This window comes from Papio anubis, chromosome 3 (genome assembly GCF_008728515.1).
Source record: "Papio anubis isolate 15944 chromosome 3, Panubis1.0, whole genome shotgun sequence".
NCBI classification, from domain to species: domain Eukaryota; kingdom Metazoa; phylum Chordata; class Mammalia; order Primates; family Cercopithecidae; genus Papio; species Papio anubis.
Genome location: NC_044978.1, coordinates 178,076,282 through 178,100,648, shown reverse-complemented (window position 1 = coordinate 178,100,648; position 24,367 = coordinate 178,076,282). Strand labels below are relative to the sequence as shown.

Here is a 24,367-nt window from a genome sequence, read left to right as displayed (position 1 = left end):
TGGCATGAGTAGGACAGACATGGTCCCTCCCGCACTGAGCTCACTGTCTTGGAGAGAGATGGGCAATAAAGAGTGGTCGGGGGTGGAATCAGTGCTGGGGAGGGAATCTATGGGGCTGCTGGGCACGTTTAGGGAAGGGGAGTTCTCTATAATCTCCACAGGGACAGGGGCAGGAGATCCAGAGCTCAGGGCCACCACTGGGAGATGAGCTGGGGCTGAGTTCAGTTTTGGACCTTTTTTTTTTTTTTGAGACGGAGTTTCACTCTTGTTGCCTAGGCTGGAGTGCAATGGTGCGATCTTGGCTCACTGCAACCTCCACCTCGGGTTCAAGAGATCCTCCTGCCTCAGCCTGCTAAGTAGCTGGGATTACAGGCGTGTGCCACCATGCCCCGCTAATTTTTTTAATTTTTAGGAGAGACCAGGTTTCACCATGTTGGCCAGGCTGGTCTCGAACTCCTCACCCCAGGTGATCTGCCCGCCTCAGCCTCCCAGAGTGCTGGGATTACAGACATGAGCCACTGCACCCGGCCATTTTGGACTATTTAGAATTGCTCCTTCCTGTCTTTTTTACCTTTCAATAAACAGTTCTGCCCAACACAGTCCCACCCCTACCCTGAAAACCCAGCTGTTGGAGGTGCAAAGACTCTGGACAACGATGCAGCACTTCGTCCCTCATTTCAAACGTCAGGAAACTGAGGCTGGCAGATGAAAAGAGACTTCCCCAATGTCCCCGATTCTCATCCCCTGGTCTTTCTGCAGTGCCACCAGAGACCGAGGATCCAAGCACCCAACCTGAACACCAGCCAGAAACAAATGTAAATGTTTTCCCATCATTTACATTTCATTCCCTATTTCCTTCTTGGTCACTTCAAGGTGCTCATCAATTCTGCTGTTCCACTGGACCTCCACGTGAGCTATTCTCTCTCTCTCTCTGTCTGTCTCTTTCTCCCTAATCTCTGTAATTCTCTCTCCTTCTAGAGGCAACCGGACCAATTACAAAAACAATGATGATAATAATAACTCCGATGCGCCAGGAAGCCAGTGCAGGACATACATTTAGAAATGAGTTTGGAACATCATGACTAAAACAAGTTCCACAGCTTTAGGCACCAGGTTCAGCCCTCATCTGTTTGGGCGGTTGTAGAGAAACGTAGGCTCTTTTACAAGAAGATTCACAAATATTAAGATCAATATCCTGTCTGCCGGTACTGATGCTGAGTTCTCACTCACTGGCCTTAGGATGTGTTGAGTCAGAACACCAGCTGGTAGTTACAAGGTAAAGTAATTCCATGTACTGCTGGTAAAAGCAATTTTAGCAGTGGGACACTGGATATACTTATTATCGAGTGCGGGTGTGTCTCTATTCCAGGAAACTCGGTTTCAAAAAACAAAATGCCAATTTACCAAAAAAAAAAATAGAAGACAGAGGAAAAGAATTGCCAGATGTCTGTCATTTTAACTGTTAAAGTTGAGCTGGGCCTTGGAGACCATCTAATCCAATGTTTTTTTCCCCAAAATCTTTTTATGCAAAATCCCAAACACAGAACAGATGACAGTGAAGAACAGTTCCTTAGGTAATTTAAACCTCCAAAGCCCGGAGAAACACTTTCCCTGCCTCTGGAACCGTCGGATCATCTCTGCAGGGTCCTAGAGTCTGGGAAACAGCTTGAAAACACTGAAAAATTCACAAATGGTCCTTCCTCCTCCTTTGAATGGAGATCACAGACTCCATTACCTCCCGGGCTTGTGACTCCTGGCACAGTTCTACTGGCCCCCTTGGTGAGGTTACACGGTCCTGTTTCTCCCGGTTCAGCCCACCCACCCCTTTCACAACCATCGGTACTCAGTGCTGCACTCTCACCTCTAGGGGGAGCTCTGGGTACCCTCCCTCGACTTGCTGGCCTCTCTGTACCTTCAACCTTCTCTGTCCACCCATTCCTAAGGAGAAGTGCTGACTGGGGTCAAAGGCAAGGGTAACACCAGGTCAGGGAGTGAGTAAAGAGGGCAAAGTCCTCATGTCCCCATGGAGTGGGCACCAAGAAGCACAGAATGTGGATGGGAACCCATCTCTGCTCATGAAGCCCGCAGGCCTTACATGCTAATGGTCAGCAAGCAGGTGTGATCCAGCTTCTGCTCTCGGTGCCTGTCTCTAGTGCTTGAAGGATGTTAAAGTGGGAAGGATGCAGGTTTTCCAGCAGGTTCTCCCAGGGTAGAAGTCCTAGGGAGATGTGAAAGGTGCCCTCTGTACATGGCGCCTGGCATGAGTAGGACAGACATGGTCCCTCCCGCACTGAGCTCACTGTCTTGGAGAGAGATGGGCAATAAAGAGTGGTCGGGGGTGGAATCAGTGCTGGGTTCCTTGAGGGGTCCTTGAAAGTCCACTCCATGGGGGTGCAATGCAATGTGCTAATGGCCTTACACGCAGGATCCCACTTAGTCCTCCTGGTTGTTCTATGGCTGTGGTTCTCAATCAGGGACAACTGTCCCCCAGGGGATATCTGGCAATGTTTGGAGTCATTTTGGGTTGTCATAACTGGGTGGGGAGTTCTGCTGGCATCTGATGGGTGGAGGTCAGTGATATTGCTGAACATCCTAACAATGCACAGGACAGCCCCGCACCACAAAGAATGATCTGGCCTCAAATGTCCATAGTGCCGAGGTGGAGAAACCTGTGCCATGTACTACTATTCTCCCCATTTTATAGATAAGAAACAGGCTCACTGAAGATCACTGAGAGTCTAGGTGGCAAAGTCAGGATTTGAACCCAGACACATATGGTTCTATGTATAATATGACCACGGTGCTGTCACTTCCCTGCTTAGGTACCATGGATAGTACCACACTACCTACACAGTAAAGCCCAATGCCTCCAGCTGGCCGCAGGTCCTTTACAGACGTCTCCTCACTATCCTTCTGACCAGTGGGTAGGCCAAAATGTTTGTCGAATCAGCCCTAGCTTCCACTTCTCTACCTGAGCTCACACTATTCCTTCCAACCATTCATATGTGACCAAACTTCAATGTCTCCTCCCTCTGAAATTCTCCCCTGCTCCTCTAAACCTAGGTCAGCAGAACTTCACCTACATCTACCAGTCTTGTGGAATCATTGCTGTGTGTGTATTTACTTACTTGCATAATAATCAGCATGTCTCCTATGTGCCAGACACTGCCTATGCCCTGACCACATTTTCTCATGTAATCTCACACTGATCCTGCAGGTGGGCCTGATAAACCTTCTTTTATAAATGAGGAAGTCAGGGATCAGATGAGGTAAGTGACTTAGCCCAAATCACAGCACCAAGAAGCACAGAGTGTGGATGGGAACCCATGTCTGCTCATGAAGCCCATTGGCCTTACTTGCTAACGGTCAGTAAGCAGGTGTGATCCAGCCTCTGCTCTCAGTGCCTGCCTCTAGTGCTTGAAAGACGCTAAATTGGGAAGGACACAGGCTTTCCAGCAGGTCCTTCCAGGGTAGAAGTCCTGGGGGGATGTTTCCTGAGTGCCAGCCATTCATCAGTCAAGGAGCTGGGTAACTAACATAATCAAAATCATTTAATTCTCAAAGCAATCCTATTGGGTAGATATAATTACTAATTTCTTCTTGTTAACACAAAAGGATTCTGAATATTCGGTCTGTTTAAAAGAGTTGCTTAGGATCCCAGATGGGGTACCTGGTTAGAGCCAGGGTTTGAACCTGTGAGATTCCCTTAAGATTATTTTTCTCTATTATAAGGAAGCAGCTTTTGACTGAGTTAAGGGGAAAAAAATTTCTAGCCATTAGAGCTGTCCAAGAGTGAAAAAGATTCTTTCTGGCAGTACCGGCGCCCCCTGGATCCTGAGGATAATCAATGAACAGATGGGTGCTCACCTGTCGGAGAGACTTTGAGGTTTGTTGGGACAATGGCTGGCTAAAGATCTGTCCATCTCTTCTCTGTAGATATGGTCAGGGGAAGGGAGATCTCCTCATATCTCTTTCCATAGTGTTCTCTGGAGAGGCAGTAGTCAGAATGCCAGGGTGACTAGGGCACCAAAAGGAATTCTGACGAGTGGCACCTACTTGGGCCTTTTTCTTTCACTCAGCAGGCCTGCCAGGGTAAGAGCTAAGATTCTAGTTTGGCTCAGAGAGAAGCTGGATCCTACTTATGTCTCCTGTCCAGCCTACAAGCTCCAACCAAAAGCACAGGGTTCTCCGCATCAGTGATTCCCAGCGTTTTTGGCACCAGGGACTGGTTTTGTGGAAGACAGTTTTTCCACGGACTAGGGTTGGGGGGATGGTTTCAGGATGATCCAAGTGCATAACATTTATTGTACGCTTTATTTCTATTATATTGTAATATATAATGAAATAATGATACAACTCAACATAATGTAGAATCAGTGGGAGCCCTGAGCTTGTTTTCCTACAACTAGGCAGTCGCATCTGGGGGTGATGGGAGACAGTGACAGATCATCAGGCATTAGATTCTCATAAGGAGCACGCACCCTAGATCTCTCACAGGTGCAGTTCACAAGAGAGTTTTTGCTCCTATGAGAGTCTAATGCCACCGCTGACCGGACAGGAGGTGGAGCTCAGGTGGTGATGTGAGTGACGGGGAGTGGCTCTAAATACAGATGAAGCTTCCCTGGCTCACCTGCTATTCACCTTCACTCCCTGCTTTGCTGTGCGGCCAGTTCCTAACAGGTCACAGACCGGTACCCAGCCCCCGGGGTTGGAGAACCCCGCTCTGCACCGTGGTCTCAAACCTGCCACTGGGACTTGGCCCCTCTGCTGTCCATAAAGAGTGCTTGGCTCCTTGTGAGGAGAAACAGCTGTTTTCCTGGATCCCTGGCCAACAAGCCATAGTACCAGTTTTCCACCCATTATTTTCAACGCGTTCCAACTTTAAGATCCTAGAACAATATTGGGAATTCCCACTATGACCTTTTTATTTGAGACAGAGTCTTGCCCTGTCACACCCAGGCTGGAGTGCAGTGGTGCGATCTTGGCTCACTGCAACCTCCACCTCCCGGGTTCAAGCGATTCTCCTGCCTCAGCCTCCCAAGTAGCTGCAATTACAGGCACTCGCCACCATGCCAGGCTAATTTTTTTTGGATTTTTAATAGAGGCGGGGTTTCATCATCTTGACAAGACTAGTCTCGAACTCTGACCTCAGGTGATTGCCCTCCTCGGCCTCCCAAAGTGCTGGGATTACAGATGTGAGCCACCGCACCTGGCCTCCACTGTGACTTTCTTTCCTCTTTTGGACGTAAGGAGCTTCCTGGATCCTACCCAAGGATATTGTCACTGACATGACTGAGGAATTGCAAGAGTTGGGGGTAACTCCTAAATTTACATCGTCCATGGATAAATACGAGTGTTTTTCAGCACAGCTTTTTGACTAAATCAACTGTTTCCAGTATGAAAAACAGAGAATAAATTATTTGCATAAACCTGTTGTCTTTTGGGTCAAAGAAGAAGCCAGTCAGGAATATCTGGGAGAAAGATTTACAGTAGTACATAACAGGTGGTGTTCTTTCATTCCATTACTTTGTCGCCATGCCAAAGGCCTGGATCCCCCATCATTTGCTTCTTCCTCTTCCAAGAAGCATCATCCTTGAAAAGAGCATCTGGATCTTTAAGCAGAAAACTCAGAAGAATTAAAAAAATAAAATAGTTTATTTGTGATTCAGCAGGGACCACTCCATCCTTGGGGCTTTTTGCCAAGCTATCATCTTTGATTGCACAGACCCATGAGGAATGACTGCGAATATCCTTTCTGTTGGCAGGAGGCCAGTCACGTTTAGGGCAACTGCTCGCCAAGGTCATTGCTGTGATTGATTACATGAGATTAACAGCCTCTGGCGGATGCCTGTGTGCTCTGGTTCCACCCTCATATTCCTCCTCTGAGCATATATATCAAAGGAAACAGCTGACAAGAAATGAACCAAGCAGGAACACCACACAGGCACCCGTCTTACACAGCCCCGCAGCAGCTCACAGGTAAACCTGTGGGACATTAATTCTTTTCATTCAGTGAACAAGCTCATATTTTCTTTGCATTCTAAGAATGCAATGTATAGTAATTATGTTTTTGAGGAATTTAGGGGAAATAATTGAGATCAAGAGCAGAAAATTGTTGCTGGACTACGGGGTGATAAATAATACTTACTTGCACTCGCAGTGTTCATGGTGTACAAACTGCTTTCATCACTCATTCATTCATTCATTCAACAGACATTCATTCAACACCCATTATAACCATGCAATGGGACACCCACAATGAATAAGACACCACCATGCCCTCAAGGAAGGAACCTTCTATGTGCATGAATATGCATGTATGCAAATGACTGAAACAACATTAAAATTGTAGTTGGTGGGAGAATCTCGCTCTTTGCCTCTGTCAGCTCTGTGCTGGGCACTGGTGCTGTGGAGACGAGTCTCAGGCAAACCATGTCTCCCACAGTCCAGGAATCCAAGAATCCTAAAACTCCAGCTCCGCTAAATAGACAGAAAGGATATTATGATTCCCATTGTACCAATGAGGAAACCATGGTCCTGAGACATGGTGAAGTGACATCCTTTTCAAATGATACTTGTGCAAACAAAAAACACCTCAAAATTAATTTTAGTCAAAATACTTTCTTTTTTTGAGACAAGGCTTCATTCTGTCACCAAGGCTAGAGTGCAGTGGTGCCATCATGGCTCACTGCAGCCTTGACCTCCCAGGCTCAGGTGATCCTCCTGCCTCAGCCTCCCAAGTAGCTGAGACTACAGGCGAGTGCCACCATGCTCGGTTATTTTTTTTAAAATTATTATTATTTGTAGAGATGGAATCTCCCTATGTTTGCCGGGCTGGTCTCAAATTCCTGGGCTCAAGCAATCCTCCCACCTCAGCCTCCCAAAGTGCTGGGATTACAGTGCTGAGCCACTGCGTCCAGTCTAGACATAATACTTTCTGCTCAAATAAAAGTATGTGTTATTACCGCCGCCAAATAGTCCCATTAATCATCTTCAGCTAGTAAATTTAAATGCAATAAAATACAAATACATACTAAATGTCCCATTTTTATAGGACACTGAATTACATATTCAGGGAAGATGTAAAACAAACAAAGAGAAAAAAGAAGCATAGTCTTCACCCTTCAAGATTTTCCAATCAGCTAGAAAATCAGACATGGAGACCTTGTGTTGTGGGTTCAAAGGGGACAGTGTTTGAAACGACGAGGCCAAGGCGCTTTGATGTTTGACCTGTCACTGATCCGCTGTGGGCCTTTGTATAAGACCCTCCCCCTCTGGATGCCTCTTTCCCATCTGTACAATGAGGGGGTTGGACCAGAAGCTCAGGGCATTCATAGGCGGCACACAGGCATCAGGACTGAAACCTGGGGGGGCAGTGACTCTTCCACCAGTTCTCCTTCCTGCACTGCATGCCCTGTCAACTCCACCTGCCCAGGAACAACTTGAGCCCCCACTGCATAGCCCCTGGTGTGCACCGCACAGGCGCCTGTCTTACCCAGCCCCGCAGCAGCTCATAGGCTGTGACGCCCAGGGACCACCAGTCGACAGGGTACGAGTATCCGGGGCCTCCGTCCATGTACACCTGGAATACTTCTGGGGCTGTCAACGAGAGGACAAACAGAACATCATTGTGTATCCCCAGTTTATGACCACCACCCCTTAGAGAGGGGACAAAGAGAGAAATCGAGCTTCTTTTTTTTTTTTTTGGAGACAGAGTTTTACTCTGCCGCCCAGGCTGGAATGCAGTGGCGCGATCTCAGCTCACTGCAACCTCTACCTCCCGAGTTCAAGTGATTCTCCTTCCTCAGCCTCCCGAGTAGCTGAGATTACGGGCACCTGCCACCACGCCTGGCTAATTTTGAGATTTTTAGTAGGGATGAGGTTTCACCATGTTGGCCAGGCTGGTCTCGAACTCTTGACCTCAGGTGATCCGCCCACCTTAGCCTCCCAAAGTGCTGGGATTACAGGTGTGAGTCACTGCATCCGGCCAGAAATCTAGCTTTTTTGGACAGTAAAACCTGTACTTTTTTCACTATGCCACATGGTTTACACCCTCAGTAAGCCATGAGCTGCCTGAGAACAAGTTACAGGCATCACCAGAGGCTCTGGAGTGACACTGCTGGGTGGAATGCAGATGGGACGCCCTGAGGGGGCACGGAAGGGCTTGGTGAAAGTGAAGACATGTCCCTGGAGGGGGTGGACTGGTGGAGCATATTCACTGGGAGAACTGGTGGGGTAAACCCAGAGTGAAGAAGAGGAACAGAGCCCCCAAGGGGCTGAGAACCTTGATAAATGAACACTTAGAGCTCTCTGTGCCTGGGGCCTATCTCAGGGACAACTCTGTTTTAGCATAGGTGGCATCTAACATGAAATACCCACAATGGGTAAATCCACAAGACAGAAAGCGGATTGGAGGTTGCTAGGGGCCGTGGGTGGTGAGGGGAAGGTGGGAGCACCTGCTTCATGGGTACCGCTTTTCCTTTGGGGGTGAAAACAAATGGGTTGGAACAAGAAAGAGGTGGTGGTCATATAACACTGTGAATGTACTAAATGCTACTGAGTTTTTCACTTTAAAATAGCTAATTTTATCTTATGTGAATTTCACCTCAATAGAAAAAATACAGTGAAGGCGATGGAGGCCCAAAAGTGGTGGACCCTTATTCTTCAGGGTACTGCATTTGTCCTGGGGTCCTTGTCCCTGATCACTCTCCAAGGGGCTGAGTGGTGGGTTGATCTCAGTGCCTCATCCCCACCTCACTAGGCCAGGAGTGCATTGTAGGGTCTAATTGTCTATGTGGGCTTCCAGGAACATTTTGTGAACTGTTGATTATTTCTAGTAAATTAATTTGCAGACATAATTCCATTTTACAGTTGTCAGAGCAGCCGAAATCTGCCCCGGGAGCCACAACCTGTTGTGATTAAAGCTGTCTCAACTCAGTTTCTAGATGGGTATTCACTGGGCATGGAAAGAAGATCCAGGATGAGTTGACCTGGGGGTGCTGGCTGGGCAGCTTCACACTTGAATCTGACCAGCAGCCACTTTCTAGCTGCCCCCTGGTGATATTCTCCATTTGGTTCACATTTTCTAAGTGTACTTTCACCCATGGGCTCTCCTTTTCTCGTCACAACAGCCTCTGGGGACATGTTTTAAGGGGAGGTTCAGAGAGGGCCAGCAGTATGAAGAGGCCACACAGTCAGGAAATGCACAGCTGAGATGCACACGTTACAGGTCTGCTGAATTCCTGTTTGAAGTAAGACTCGTCTCAACATTTCGTTCGGTACAAACTACATACTTAGTGCCACATGGTAGAATGGTGTAACTGGGAATTCGAGAACATGCTCCTTAGATTATTTGCCCCTTAAAAAGGAACTGACATCGTGCCCTGGGAAACAGGAAGACTGCCGGTGCTGCTGGAGTTACTTGTTAGTAATAAGCTACGTACCTTCTCTTTGCCTCAGTTGTGTAGAATGTAGATAATAATAATGGTTTATTCATCGGGCTGTTGTGAGGATTAAGTAGATTAAATAAGATAATCTATACCAAGAGTTTAGCAGGATGCCTGGCCCGTAGTGAGTGCTCCATGAACATTAGGCATTACTAACAGTCGAATCATCACTCCAACCTCCGCTTCCTCTGCCATGCCTCCCCATCGTCCATAGTTACCCAAACCAGAAATCTGGGAACCCTCCTAAATGCCATCCTCCTCAGCCTCATGAACGATCAGTCTCCAAATTCTGTGTGTTTTGTATCTTCAGCATCTTTTTGTCTGCCTCTTCTTATCAGTGATAGATCATCCTGTCTCCAAAGTCAGTGATCACACTTGTTCATTAAGCATTGGATGAGTGAATATTGAATGCTTTCCTAGTACATGCTGGGTACTGTGCTGTGTTATTCTGAATCCCACCTGGATCCTACCACTGAGCCTGAAGCTGAGCTTGAGCCTACAGGACTTCCTTCCCTGCACCGTTGTGTGTGCCTGTTCCTGTTCTCAATCCTGAGGGCTCAAGAGAGAAGGAGTCCCGTCATGCTTGTCTGTGCGTTCCCAGGGCCTTGACAGCTGCTGTCCCAGCCCACAAGCTCCAAGAGCGCAGGGTGCACCCAGCAGTGCAGAATGGCTGTGTGTGCTGAGATGTTCCCCATCAATCCTTGTCACACCTGGCAGCCCCAAGTCCGTTCAGAACTCAGGATAGGAGCAGCAGCAGAGTGATCCTGTCCTGGCTGTCATGCCCAGTCAAGCGACAAATGTCTGCAGTCCTAGAGAGGGTGATATTCCCTCCCCCAGCCCCCCACACACACTTGGAGCTGATGATAGAACACAACAATACTGATGTCATAATCCCTGTGCCACCAGAATGATGTCACTGGCTGCTCAGAATCCCAGCACTTAGACGCGAGAGAACTACACAGGTTTAGAGCTGGAAGGATAGGTGTGAGCCACATATCTGAACAACAGCAACCGTGATTTACCAGGTGCCATGTTAAGGATTATATGTGTATTACCTCTTTTATTCTTCCCCAGCCACCCAACAGGATAAACGCTACGATGATCTTCATTTTTCTGAAGAGGAGGCAGAGGCATTTGGAGGTGTAGTGGGCCGAATCATTGCCCGCTAAAAGCTATGTTCAAGTCCTAACTCCTGGGACCTGTGAATAGGGCCATATTTGAAAATAAGGTCTTTGTAAATGTAATCAAGTATCTCAAGATAAAATCATCCTGGATTTAGATTGGGCCTTAACTCCAACGACTGATGTCTTTATAAGAGAAAGGAAAGACCTGAGACACAGAGAATATGGCCATGTGAAGACAAAGGCAGATTGGAGCGATACGGCCACAAGCCAAGGAAGGCCTGGAGCTCCTGGAAGCTGAAAGAGGCAGAAGAATCCTCCCGTGGGGTCTTCCGAGGGGCACATGGCCCTGCTGGCCCCTTGATATTGGACTTTCAGCCTCCACAACTGTGGGAAAATGAACTTCTATTGTTTCAGGCCACTCAGTTGGTAGTAATTTGTTTCGCAGCCACAAGAAATGAATACAAGGGGTAAGGAACTTGCCAAGGTCACCCAGCTAGCATAGCAGAGCTGGGATTAGCACCTCTTGGTTTTCTGACTTCAGGATCCTTTCCCCTGTTCTGGATAACTGACAGGAGTAATTGAGTTACCCGGGGATTGGTGCCCTGGTACACCCTTCCACCCTCCTTCCTTCCCTCCCCGGGCCTGGTGCTTAGCCCAGTATACAGAAGGCACTTAATAAATGTGCGGACTGGCTCTTTCACCCTGATGCCATAGGGCTTGTCTGGCTCACTGATGTCTGCATCAGAGGTGGAAACAGCTCACAGCATCTCGAGATGTCAGCATCGCAGGGCCGAAGAGTCCCTTGAAACTCATCATGTTCACACACCTCCTTGTTAGAACCAGACACTGGGCCCAAGGAGGAAAAGGGGCTTGCCTCAACCACCCAGTAGTGCCTCTGAAGTCAAGTCTAGAATTCTTGGTCCTGACTCCGAGGTTCAGGGAATTCCCATGACTGTCACAGTGATACTCAGCTGCCAAGTCTGCATGATTCTACCTCCTAATCGCGTGTGTACCCTCCCTTCCTCGCCAAGTCTGCATGATTCTACCTCCTAATCGCGTGTGTACCCTCCCTTCCTCGCCTTTGCTCACATGCTGCTCATGTTCTGATGCTCGCTTTCCCTTGGAAGCATAGCTTCCAAGCTGGTCCTCTGGCCCCTGAGATTCCTCCAATCTGTCCTTCTTACTGCTGACCGGGGAGTCAGTTTTCTGACATGCCACAGATGATGGTATTCCCCGCTAAAAGATCTTCCCATCACGGTGGCTGTTTCATAAACTGTGTTGCTTGCAATGCCACTGGCTCCATGTCCTTCCAGCTCTAAACCTGTGTAGTTCTCTTGCGTCTAAGTGCTGGGATTCTGAGCAGCCAATGACATCATTTTGGTGGCACAGGGATTATGACATCAATATTGTTGTGTTCTATCATCATCCTCGGAGCCTTTCGTGTGCTGATGTGCTTTGGTGATGTTCACAGGGGCCCAACTCAATAGCAGGCATGACTTGGAAATGTATTTGACTTGATCCTGGAATCTTTCCTAGTTTTAATTTTTGGCGGAACACAAAGTACTAGGGGCTGGGGACCAGTCTGGCCCAGAGGGTAGTTCAAATCCACAGCCCAGCACGGAGGCCCCAAGCTGTCTTGTGCTGCCTCGCTTGCCTATGGCCACCCTGGCTCCATGCTGAGTGCTGTTCCTGGAGCACCCTCTCTCTGTCTCTGGTCCTGACACTCTTTCCCAGCTCACAGAAGGTGCAGCTCTAGGGTTACATCCTTCAGGAACCTACCATGTGCCAGACAAGGATCTTCACAGGTACAGTGGACTCATCAGAATAAGTCTCTGCTATTATCACTTCCTTGCCATCTCCCCCCTACCCAGGCCAGATAGGGGCTTCCTCATTTCCCCCATGCTCTTCATCTCCTCATGCATTTTTGCTTATCTGTCTCCCTTTTCTCTTGACTGCAAGCTCCTCGAGGGCAGAGACTGTCTTATTCTCTCTGGTGCCTCATCCCTTGCCTGGTACCAAGAAGATACAAATGAAAAATTTGTTGACTGAGAAATAAATAAACAGTCATAATAAAAATAGCAAACACTTCTATTGCCCTTGTTGTGTGCCAAGCACTGTCTAAGATCTTTACATCCTGCTAATTAAAAGAGTTAATGTTTAAGGAGCATCTGCTCTGTACAAAGTCTTGTTTTAAGAGTACTGATTCATCTTCACAACAACATAGGCTTTGAGCTGCTGCTCGGGGTTCTTGCAGAGGAAGGAGCCAGTTGCTCTGGGACGATACAGAAAAGGCCGGGACTGAGGACCCCCTGGGGCACCTGTGTGATAAAGGCAGCTCTAGGGGGCAGCAAACAACAAACCAAGCAGATAATCGGGGGAGGGTGTGGCTATGCCCAGAAAGGTTGTCCAGGGTCCAAGGCCTAGTTACACCTGCTTGGATTATGGATGAATAAAATTCCCCAAGGCCTTCCATGAAACAACAACAACAACAACAACAACGACGACAACAACGACAACTAAAACTTCTTCCAATGCTTTGGTAAGGAGAATGGCCAACCCTGAATCTATTTATCAGCCATTGGAAACGCCAACTGTAACTGCCATCATGTCCATAGCATTTGTGCAGGGCTTTGTGGAGAACAGGTTCCTTCACATGTCAGTCTTCCCATCCTTGAAGCATAGGCCATGGATGAAGAAACTAAGGCCCACAGAGATTAGGCGGTATGTTCAGGGTCATGGAGATAATGAGTGAAGGAACCCACACCGGAATGTCAGTCTTATGACTTTAAGGCCAGGGCTCAACACAGCTGTTCCACTATTACTATGAATAGTGGCTTTACTGACAATGCCAATAGTTGCAATATTAATGTGGCAATTTATTGAGCCTCCTATGTGCCTGAAGCTCTTCTTAATTCTTTACATATGCTATTCATGTCTTGGAAAAGCTAACGTTGGAGAGCACTTCTAGATGCTAGGGACTGTGCTGAGTGTCTATGCATTATCTCATTTTATCTCACAAGGATCTTGTCAGGTCGGTACTATCTCCATTTCGGGAAGCGAAGGCTTGGAGGCAGTAGGTACCACACCTGAGGTGACACAGCTACCAAGGCTTATTTGAACCCAGTTCCATTCCCCAAGATCAACAAGAATGATGACAACCTAGTTCTGTCTCCTTCAAAGGCCATACATTTTCCAGCAATTATGCCACCTTTATAAACATACTGAATATAAAAATCATATCTATCCATGTACGTGCACACATATAGCATATACTCTCTATGCTTTATATTCCAAAATGTCCTGATGTTCATAAACACTCTTAGTTTTGGTTGCAACTGAATTAGTCATCTATTCGTTTTGGTTCCAGTTGAATTAGCAGATAAAAGAAGGATAATAAATGTGGTTTTGCTATTAATAAAAGTGATTTAAAATCCTCTTGAAACTGGATCTTGATTCACATTCCCTGCAGTGCCTGCTTTCTTGCCCACTAGCTTTCACTGCATGGGGTGCATGGTGCATGCTCTATGGATTCTTGTGAGTCCAAAATACACTGGGCGGACACTGGGCACCAGGGAACTCTGGTTGCCCTGCAATGGCCTGGAAAGGTCAGCCTCACCTCCTGCTAACCATCTCTACCAGTGATTGAGGCAATTCTGCCAATGAAAGTTTGAAATGAAAAGTGAGTTTTGATGCCAAGGAGCATTAGGGCATCATATAATGGGCCTTCCAGAAAAGCAGGAACATGGGGTGTGAAATGAGAGATGCCTTTCTTTCTCTCAGAAATATAGATGCGCGTGTGGTGGGATTTGCCCCCTCACTAACCACACAGAGTTTACTTCCTCATTAGACTAAAAATACGAAAAGCATACAATCACCTCCTAAAGTATAATTATTAGCCCGCTGCAGTGAGCTCTGTGAATATTGCTGAAGGTTTTGATATCTGCAGTGGAGTGTGAAATGCTATTCAGCATCTAGCCTGGGAGCTGACAGCCTTCCAGGATCTGTTTCCACAGGTGTTCGCTCTCTTCTTGACTGGGAACACAGAATTACTAAATTTTGGCTTAGACAGGGCCTTCAAGGTAATTTCCTTCCTCCCTTAAATGTTATGGACACGGAGGCCAAGGCTGAATGGAGGAGTTAAATGACTTCTGCCCCAGCCAGGACTAGAACCCAAGTCTCCTACCCATTCATACTTTCTTCAAGGCAAGACCATGTCTCCAGCTTGCACATCCTGGCTGGCAGGATGGCCAGATCTGGGTAGCCAACACCCACTGGACACTTTCACCTACAGTCCCATGGGCACAACTCAACCTGTCTGAGCTAAGCTTTCAAACTGCCCCTTCTCCTGAGTTCTCAATCTCAGCCACAAGGGTCTTTTCAGCTGCACAGTCAGAAACCTGGGCATCGACTTGGACTCTAGGACTCTTTCAGCCTTTGTGTTTGATAATTAGATTGGTCACCAAGACTTACCATTTTTCCCTTCCAGAAACTTCCTCTCTACCCTCCTCTCTATCCTCCACTCTGGTCCTTTTTCATCTGTGTCTGGTATCATTGTTGCTCCCTCAACCACTTGCTTGTCTCCAGCCTGGGGCTCTTCAATCGCAACTCCACCTGCCCCTGAGAGACTTCTAAGTAGTAGAATCAGTGAAACAGAGGGATTACAAACATGGTCATTACTCAGGCCTGCAATTGAACCTCAGCTCCCATGTTTACTGGCACAATGACCTTGAGTAAGCTGCTTAACCTCTTATACATACCTCAGTTTCCTCACCTGTAAGAAGGAATAACAATGTCTGCTACATAATCTTAATGTGAAGAGAAAATGGCTATGTATCTGTTGATTAAGCACATAGTAAGTGCTCAATAAATGGTATCTAGTATTATTGTTGTTATTATTCACATGTTCAAACTACTTGCTCAAAATCATTCCAAGTTTCCTATTTACTATAGAAAAGTTTAAAAACTTCCTAAAAGCAGGCCCCAGCCACCCTCATATTTGGCCACTATTCTTGTTACACCCATTGTGCCAGCTTCAAACAACAGGATATACTATATTTTGAATCATCAATGACTTTAGCCTGCTTTTCATACTCATGAACTCCTACTCATACTTTGAGACTCAGACCACATTTCACTATGGGATCTTCATCAAGTCCCTTGCTCTTCCTGTTTCCCATCTTACCCTCTCTCCTGGCAAATTACTAATACATCATTCTATGGCCTAGATTCTCATAAACTTTTGCTCATTTCTTCCTTACAGCACTTATCATGCTCTATTTTAATTAATAGTATACATGTCCATCTCCCCCACTGGGTGGTGAGCTCTCTGAAGGCAGGGACATGACTAAGTCAGCTCCAGATTCAAAGGATTAGCACGTAGCTGATCTAGAAGTAGATGCTTAATGCGCATAGTGGCAAATAATTTAAGTCACAGCGTCCTGGCTTTGAATCTCAATGGGTACCTTTGCTGACTGTTTGTCACTGGGCAAGCATTTAACTTTGAGTTTCAGATTCAATGGAATATAATAGCCCTTACCCCATAATGAGACAACTTATGTGACACATTTACTTCAGAGGTTGACACAAAGTAAGGTCTCAACAGATGTTAGCTAGTTTTTGTTTTAGTAATTCATTATTACTGAATGGACAATGAAATGAATGCATAAATGGAAGCCCAACTCATCAAGGCACATATTGTACATGTTCCCCCAAATGATTCAAGAGCTCTGCCATAATTCATTGCACTAAAGTGGGCTGAGAAGCTGTGGAAAGAAGAGATAAGTAGCATGCCTGGCCTCTCTCTTAATCCTTTGGGGAGTAATTTATATTTCTTTGGCTCTCGGCTACTCAGATGAACTCAGGTGTCACTTGCTTACATATTAATTTGAGATAACATGAAACCACTGCATGAATCTGATAATCTTTCTTTTTGGGGAGATGCTAGTAACATTGCTAGCAATAGAAAACTCATTTCACTAATGTATGCAAGAAACTTCTCAGCTGTTGACCATTAGTATTTCACAGGTATGCATAGGAAGAAGAAGAGGAAAGAATGCTTAATTGGCTAATGAGTAAATAGGTAAGCTTTGATAAAGGGCAGAAATAAATGATGCACCAGTACCAGAAAGATACTTCATGTTAAATGCGTCCGATTCAACTAGTAAACTTTAAAAAAAAAAGACTTTTGGAAGTTTTCATGGAGAAATGATATTCTAACTGGAAGCACAGAATCAGAGTCAGTGCATTTTACAGTCAATATGTGAAACTTGAGATGAACTTCTAAATAGCATATGAGATGATAGAAAAGTTAGTTTATCCAGTACCACTCTCTTAAAGGATTCCAAATTCTCTATTTATTCAAGACAATTAATGTTCTTTAAAATTTTCCCTTGAACTTGCTATAAAAAACCAAAAGCTACAATGCAGCACACAGGTTAACACATAATCTGGCCCTACACATCTCTCAAGGGTTATCTTTCTTGCTGACTTTGCTCAGGTCACATTAGTTTTCTTTTGGTTCCATGGGCCAAGCTTCTTTTGCCTCAGGGCCTTAGCAAATGCAGTTTCATTTCCTTGCCAAGATCCTGGGATCAGACCATTAGTGTTTTCCTATTGCTGGAGAAAGATAGGATCAATGTGAAATACCCCTAAGATCCCCAAGACCCACTGACACAGAGCCCACCTAAGACAGGCTGAACCAAAGCAGCAGAGGACATTTACTCTCCCCACCCCCTGCCACATCAGCAAGTGGCAAGGAACTAGAAACAGAAGCCTATTGCTAGGGAACAGGAGCTTAAAGAGAGACCCTATTTAAGGCACAGATTCACAGAGAAACACTAAGTCAAAGGTGGAACAGGAACATTGAGGATAACACTTTGGTAACCACACTGAAACCAAACTCTAAAGCTGATCTTTTGAAAATAACCACAGAACAACAAAACTCAAGACAAGCTCAACTCCTAATTAGATTGACTCAATGTTACCTCCTCCCAAAAAAAAAAAAAAAAAAAAAAAAAAAACTAAATGTGAAGTAGTAAAAGAAACATGTCAATTTCCAGGCCTAAACATTTTCCTTTATATCATGCAAATATTTTAATAAAAAATTACTGGACACAGGACAAAAAAACAAAAACTCATTGTGAAGAGACAAAGAAATCAATAGAATCCTACTCAGATATGAACTAGATGTCAGACCTAACAAACAAGGAATTTAAAACATTTCAAAGGCTCTAGTGGAAAGGTAGATAGCAAGTGTTAACAGACAGGGATTTCAACAGAAAGATAGAAACTAAAAGCAGATGGAAATGCTAAAAACAAATGCGAAAACATAGTGCCAGAGATAAAGAATGCTTCCAATAGGTTTATCAATAGACTTGAAGATAGGTCAAAAGAAATTGCCTGAAGTGAAACACTAAGAGACAAAAGTGTGGTGGGGGATGGGGAGAAAGAGCATGCAAATATTGTGAGGGAAAATATCAAAGACCTCACTTCTGGTTTTGAAATCCCAGAAACAGAGTAGAGAGAGAATGGGTCAAAAATATATACATTTGCAGAGATAATGACCAAGAATTTTCTAAAAATGATGAGTAATCAAACCACATATCCAAAAAGCTCAGAAAACACCAACCAGAGTAAACATCAAAAAGAAAAAAAATGCAATATGCCTTGGTACCTCATATCTAAAACCAAAGAGAGAGAGAGAATCTTGGAGTCAGCTGACGGAAAAAAGCATATGACCTACAGAGGAACAGGGATAGGAATTACAGCAGACTTGTTGTCAGTAACACTGCAAATCAGAAGCAATGGAGTGGCAATATTGAAGTGACTAAGGAAAAAAAAAAAAAAAACCTCCCTCTTAACCCAGAGTTCTGTATCCAGTTAAAATATCTTGTAACAATGTAAGGAAATAAAGACTCTTTTCCTTATATAAGCAAACCAAAAGAAGAAAGAATTCATTACTAGCAGATTTTAATAGTCAGAATTGTTAAAGGAAGTCCTCCAGGTAGAATGAATATAATAACTGCTAGAAAATTGAAGCTACACAAAGAAAGAATATGAAAATAGCAAAAGGAAGGTAAATGTAAAGTTTTTCTTTTTTTTTAAGTTTTAACCACTACAAAATATAATTGACTATTTAAAGCAAAAATAAATTCAATGAATTATACATTTATAGTAAAAAGGGATGAATATAATGAATTTGGGTATATAAGATTACACATGCTGTAACAGATTTTAAGGTGTTTTCTGATTAACTGAAGAAGTATATTGTTTTTTAAAGAGGTATAAATACTAAGCTAATGGAGAAGTTAAAGTGGATCATAGGTAAGGATCAACTAATCCAAAATAAGGAAGAAAAAGAGGAACGAAGACCAAACGAAACAAATACAAGAAAAGGCAAGATGGTAGATTTAAATAAAAGTATCTCAATAATTACATTAAATATAAGTGGTCTAAATATCAATCACACCAAGTTGTTACAAGAAAATAGAACTACAGACAAAAATTCCTCAAGAACCTAGATGTAAATATTATGAACAAAATATTAGTACACTGATTGCAGGATTATATGTAAAAGATACGTTATGAGCAAACAGGGTTTCTTCTGGGAAGGTAAGGCTGGTGCAACTCAAGTGCCCCTCAACTGATGAACAGATAAACATGTGTATGTATATCCAGCAATAGGAAGGCACTACTGATACGCATGACATGAATAAGTCTCAAATACATCATTCTAAGTGAAAAAGTCACATTCAAAACGCTGCATACAATATGATCTCATTTATATGACTCTCTGGAATAGGCACAATCATAGGGGTAAAAAATCAATTGCTGGTTGCCAGGGACTGGGAATGAGGAACTTTTGTGGGGGTGATGGAACCCATCTATATCTTTATCGTGGTGGTGTTTATCTATGACTGTATGTGTTTGTCTGAATTCAGAGAACTATACACTGAAAGAGTACATTTTACTGTATGAAAATTATTCCTCAAAACTAAGCATCTCAAACTACATATATATCAGTTTGATGATTTTTAAAGTGACTGTTTCCCTCACAAACAGCCAAATCAATGAGGGCAGGAATACTTTGTTTTATTCACACATGCATTTTCAGCTCATAGAACACTGCCTAACATGTAGAAGGTGCTCAGCAAATCTCTGTTGAATGAATGAATGAATGAATGAATGGTTCTCAGGAAAGATAATGGGCAGTGGAGCCTCATTGATCTAGGGCCGAATGCTGGCTTTGCCACTTTCTCTGGGAAGCAAACTTGACTTTCCCTGGCCTCAATAATATCTACAAGGAGAGCACAGCACTGCCATGGCGGCCCCACTGTCATGGGATCCTTGGGGTGTTGCTTCCCCAGCCGGAAACCTCAGTGGCTGGTGGCGCCTTCACCTGAGTTTTTCCTCGGGCCTGAATGGTTCATTCTGCTCGCTCGGCCTGGCAGGCTGCACTCAGCTTGTGCTATCGGCCCAGATCCCATGCCTGCCAAGGGCAAGCCAGGCAGTCAGCAGTGAGGGTTGCATGAGTGAGCGAGCATGGGGGTCCGGGCATTGCACACAGGAAGGCATGCTGGCTGTGGTGGGGTGGACAGCTCCAGGTATTGGCATGAGTGCCAGCTCCCTACAAGGCTTCAGCTGGACCAGGCATACTGCAAGTGGCTTTCACTGTGGGCACTGGGGAACATGGTGGTGCCTAGAAGCTTGGAGATGCCAGGAACTGCAGAGCCCCAAAGAGGGCATCACAGCTCTGGCTTGGGGAGCTCCTAAGTCTGGGCTCCCTGAAGGGTTACAGTTCTTCTCTGCTTCTCTTCTTGTGTTCACAACGTGGTGAGCAGGTGGGGGGCATATTTCAGCCCTGTTTGTGTTACAGCTCTTTCACTCCCACCATTCGGCAGGTCCTGAGTTCTTGTCCTGTGTCCAGGAAGAATGAGGTACATGGACAACTGGAGGGCAAGCAACACAAAGAGGTGCTTTATTGAGCTACACTACAGCTCTCAGGAGACCTGAAGTGGGTAGCTCCTTTCCACAGGCAGATTGTGCAGATGTCTGTTCAGCTGTCAGCTGTGAGGAGACCCACAGTGGGTAGCTCCTCTCCACAGGCAGGTTGTCCCAACATCTGCCCCAGTCTTGCTTAGTTTGGGGTTTTTATGGGCTTCAGAGGGAAGGAAGTACGTGGTGATTGGTCCATGGGTGGCCATGGGTGGCCATGGGTGGGCCTGGAAAAAGCATCACAAGTTCTCACTCCGGTCAGCAGAACTGGCAGCCCAGCCCTCAGGCTTCAGACCATCCCTGGCTTGAAAGTGGGGCTTCATGGAGACCCACTCCTTTCCACCCAGTAGCCTGTCTGCCTCCTGCCACTGTTCATGGTGCCCATGCTGTTTGTGCTGATGGGCTCCTGCAGGCCAGCTATGAGCCATCCTCAGCACCCCTTCAGCCTCCCTCTCATGCTTGTCAGTGCCCAATATCTGGAGGGGGTCAAGGTAGCAGGGGGCTGGCATGTCAGTGCTGCCCTGAGTATGTGCATACCTAGCTGGTATGTACCCAGGCTTGGCCACAACCCCACTCTGAAATCAGAGTGGGTACCAGGAGCAGGGAGAGTCCAGGCAGCAGGAACAGGTGCCCCTGAGCCTACGGGAGAATTGGGGTTTCCCTGAGAGCACAGGGATGCTCAGGTCTGCAGCTGCAGCTGAGCAGCTACAGCTGCACCCAGGAGGGCAGGGATCCCACCTCTCCAACTCAGAGGGGGGCAGCGGGGCTTCCACCTGTTCCTGGCTCCTGTTGGCTCTGTGGAGCACAGAGCCCTGGCTGCACCTCCCCCACTGTAGACAGGCCACTGCTGCCATCACCATCACCATCCCTCTGTGCTCACTGCAGTGTCCTGGGGGAAGGGAAGTGACATTTGGTGAGTGCTGACAATGCAACAGCCCTATCATCTCCCTAGTGCACCCACCATCCCCTGGCCAACTGAGCCCCTGCAGGGAACTAGGATTTGGTTAGTCTGTTTGCACAACTGGAGTGTGAGTTCCATAAGGCAGGGGAATGTTGAAGTTAGTCCTGTGTTCCCAGTCTTTGGCATACACCAAATAATCATTGAACTATTAGCAATCGGAACAAACATTAATATTGGCTACCGGTTTTGAGTAGTTACCTTTCGTCAGGCATTATGCTATATGCCTTCCATACTTAATGTCAATATATCCTCAGAGCGACCTCCTGAGGCTGACTGCATAAACCATTAATCCCATTTCTCAGATGAGGATTCTGAGAGGTCCTGTGGTTCAGCGGCCAACATTTCCTGAGTGTTCATCATGGTAAGTGCTTTATGCGCACTATGTCTGGTAATGAGATTCACCCAGGTTCACTCAGCCACTAAGTGGAAGACACCCAACCATCCCATGCTGAAGCCCACACTTCACCTGGACCCTCCGTGAGCCTGACCCCTAATGCTTTCCTGTTATTCATCTATTTCTCCAAGGTCACCACTCTTGAGGCCCTAATCCTATGAGTGTGATCTCAGTGGTCTCCAGCATTGAACCTTCCACTGGTTCCCTGGGCTCTTACCACAGCATTCAAGACTCCTGTGCTTTGGCCTGTCTCCTGTCTCCCTCCCCACCTCCTCTTGTCCTAGAAGCTGTAAAACAATGGAGCTGCCAAGATCTCCCTTCACACAATGGTGCTTCACTCCTCCATGCCTTTGTATGGGCTGTTCCATCTGTGTAAATGTCCTCTCTGTATCGTTACCCAACAGAGCACCTCCTTAAAGTCTAATTCAGATTGTCACCTTCTCCAGGAACTGGTCTTAAAACTGTCCAAAACGATCTCACCTCCCCCTTTTCATGCCAGAAGCACCTCCTTCCAGTAGCTACACCATCGTCCTCCTTGACTGTGACCTGTGTACAACTATGTTCATACAATCTGCGTAAGGACTGGGAGAGCAGTATTTCCCTCTGCAGCCCCAGTGCCTAACTAAGCCCTGTACCTCCTAAACACTCTGCAAATGTTTACTGAATGAATGCCCTGCTCTTCATTTCACCTCAAATTAATAAACTCTGAAGCCCCGTGTGGCTGCTGGAACATTCTGACTTCTAATCTGGCACATTTTAGAGAGATCTTTTTTTTCTCCAATTGCAAATTCCATCTGCTCTTTTAATTAATGAAAATTCAGCCCTATGCAAATTTTTCTTCCGGGATCATCTTTTGTGAGTTACCTCTGGGAGCTTACTCATCAGCCCATTTTCTGAATCTGTGTGGGGAACAGTCTGGGAACTTGTTATTGGGCCTTTGAACTGAACAGCTCAAGTGAGTGAAATAAACAAACCTGCCACTTGGCATTAGGAATTTACAGCCCCAGGAGCTGCAAAATTTGACTTTATTGAGAGAGCTCTCCCTTAACCCCATCTTCCCCACTAAACTCCCACAGACCGGTACTGTTCGCCAACTACGATGTCTGAAAATACAACCATTTGGAAAAATCAGCTGTGTCCTCTAAAGCCTATAAAAATCTCTTCTGTACATTTGGCCATTAAGTCAGGCCTAAAGCTTTTCTAATTGGAAGGACATCAGTAGCCCCAACTCTCACCTACAGCTGGGACAATGAACTTATTTCTTGGCTGAGAAAGTCGTCTTTATAATTCAGGAGCTCAGTGTCAAAAACGCAGCTTGTTGTAGCAGCAAAAGCATAGACTTCAGATGCAAACAGACTTGGCTTCAAATCCTGGCTCCTTTGCTGACGAGCCGTGTGGCCCTGGGCAGGCTAATTAACCTCTCCGGACCTCAGGTTCCTCACACATAAAATAAGAGAGATGTAGAAACATCGTGTGAATCTTCCGAGGATTAAATGTGAAGACAGGCAGGTAGCGAGGTCCCAATACAGGCCAGATTTCTTCTCCCTTTAGAAAGCAGGGCCATGGAGGAGAGTGCCCAGCTGGGTCCCCATGGCTCTGCTTTCCTGGAGACTAAGAACCTGGACTGGGCTGCCTCAGACAGTGTGAGGCAGAGAGCGGGGCCAGGAAGCCCAAGTAGAGCCTTTGAGGAGGCTCGGGTGAGTCTGTCAGGCATGGCGCCACGTGCAGGTAGAGACATCAGGGCTGGTAGAAAACTGCCTTGAACTTGGCCAGGTACCATGGCTCATGCCTGTAGTCCCAGCACTTTGGGAGGCTGAGGCAGATGAATCACCTGACGTCAGGAGTTCAAGACCAGCCTGGTCAATGTGGTAAAACCTTGTCTCTACTAAAAATACAAAAATTAGCCAGGCGTGGTGGCACGTGCCTGTAATCCCAGCTACTTGGGAGTTTGAGGCAGGAGAATCGCTTGAACCTGGGAGGCAGAGGTTGCAGTGAGCCAAGATCATGCCATTATACTCTAGCCCAGGTGACAAGAGTGAAACTCTGTCTCAAACAAAACAAAACAAAAACAAAAACTGTCTTGAACTTCTCCAGTGGTCCAGGATCTACACCCCTTGACATCAATTTGCTTTTTGGAAACAGCGTGAAAGCAGTCAGAACAAATCTGTAGGAATACGAGGAGGCTTCCAATGGGAGCTGCTGCCCTTACCTCGTGTCTCTCTTCTTGGCACTCCCCTGTGGGATGTCCCCCTCAGCCTCCACGTGCCCCTTCCAGCACGGCATTCTTGAGCCTTGGAATCTGGTTCTCTGCCTTCCTGCATCTTTCTTGGGGTATCCCGCCCACTTCCTTGGCTGTGCTGCATCTCAGTGCCGGCAGGTTCTCCATCCACATGTCCAGTCTGCATCATGCCACTCCACAAACCTACTGGTCTTGCTGTGTCCCCTACAG

At 46.1% G+C, this 24,367-nt stretch overlaps 1 protein-coding gene across 3 annotated transcripts in view; it reads right to left on the bottom strand.

Moving 5' to 3' along the window:
• The window catches only part of STK32B (serine/threonine kinase 32B), a 412,340-nt gene that overhangs the window by 45,502 nt on the left and 342,471 nt on the right, over positions 1-24,367 (bottom strand). For all 3 annotated transcript variants that reach the window (XM_003898462.5, XM_009206514.4, XM_017958564.3), the window contains one exon: positions 7,496-7,599. In XM_003898462.5, the coding sequence (XP_003898511.1) occupies positions 7,496-7,599 (104 nt within the window). The remainder of the gene's footprint in view (positions 1-7,495; positions 7,600-24,367) is intronic.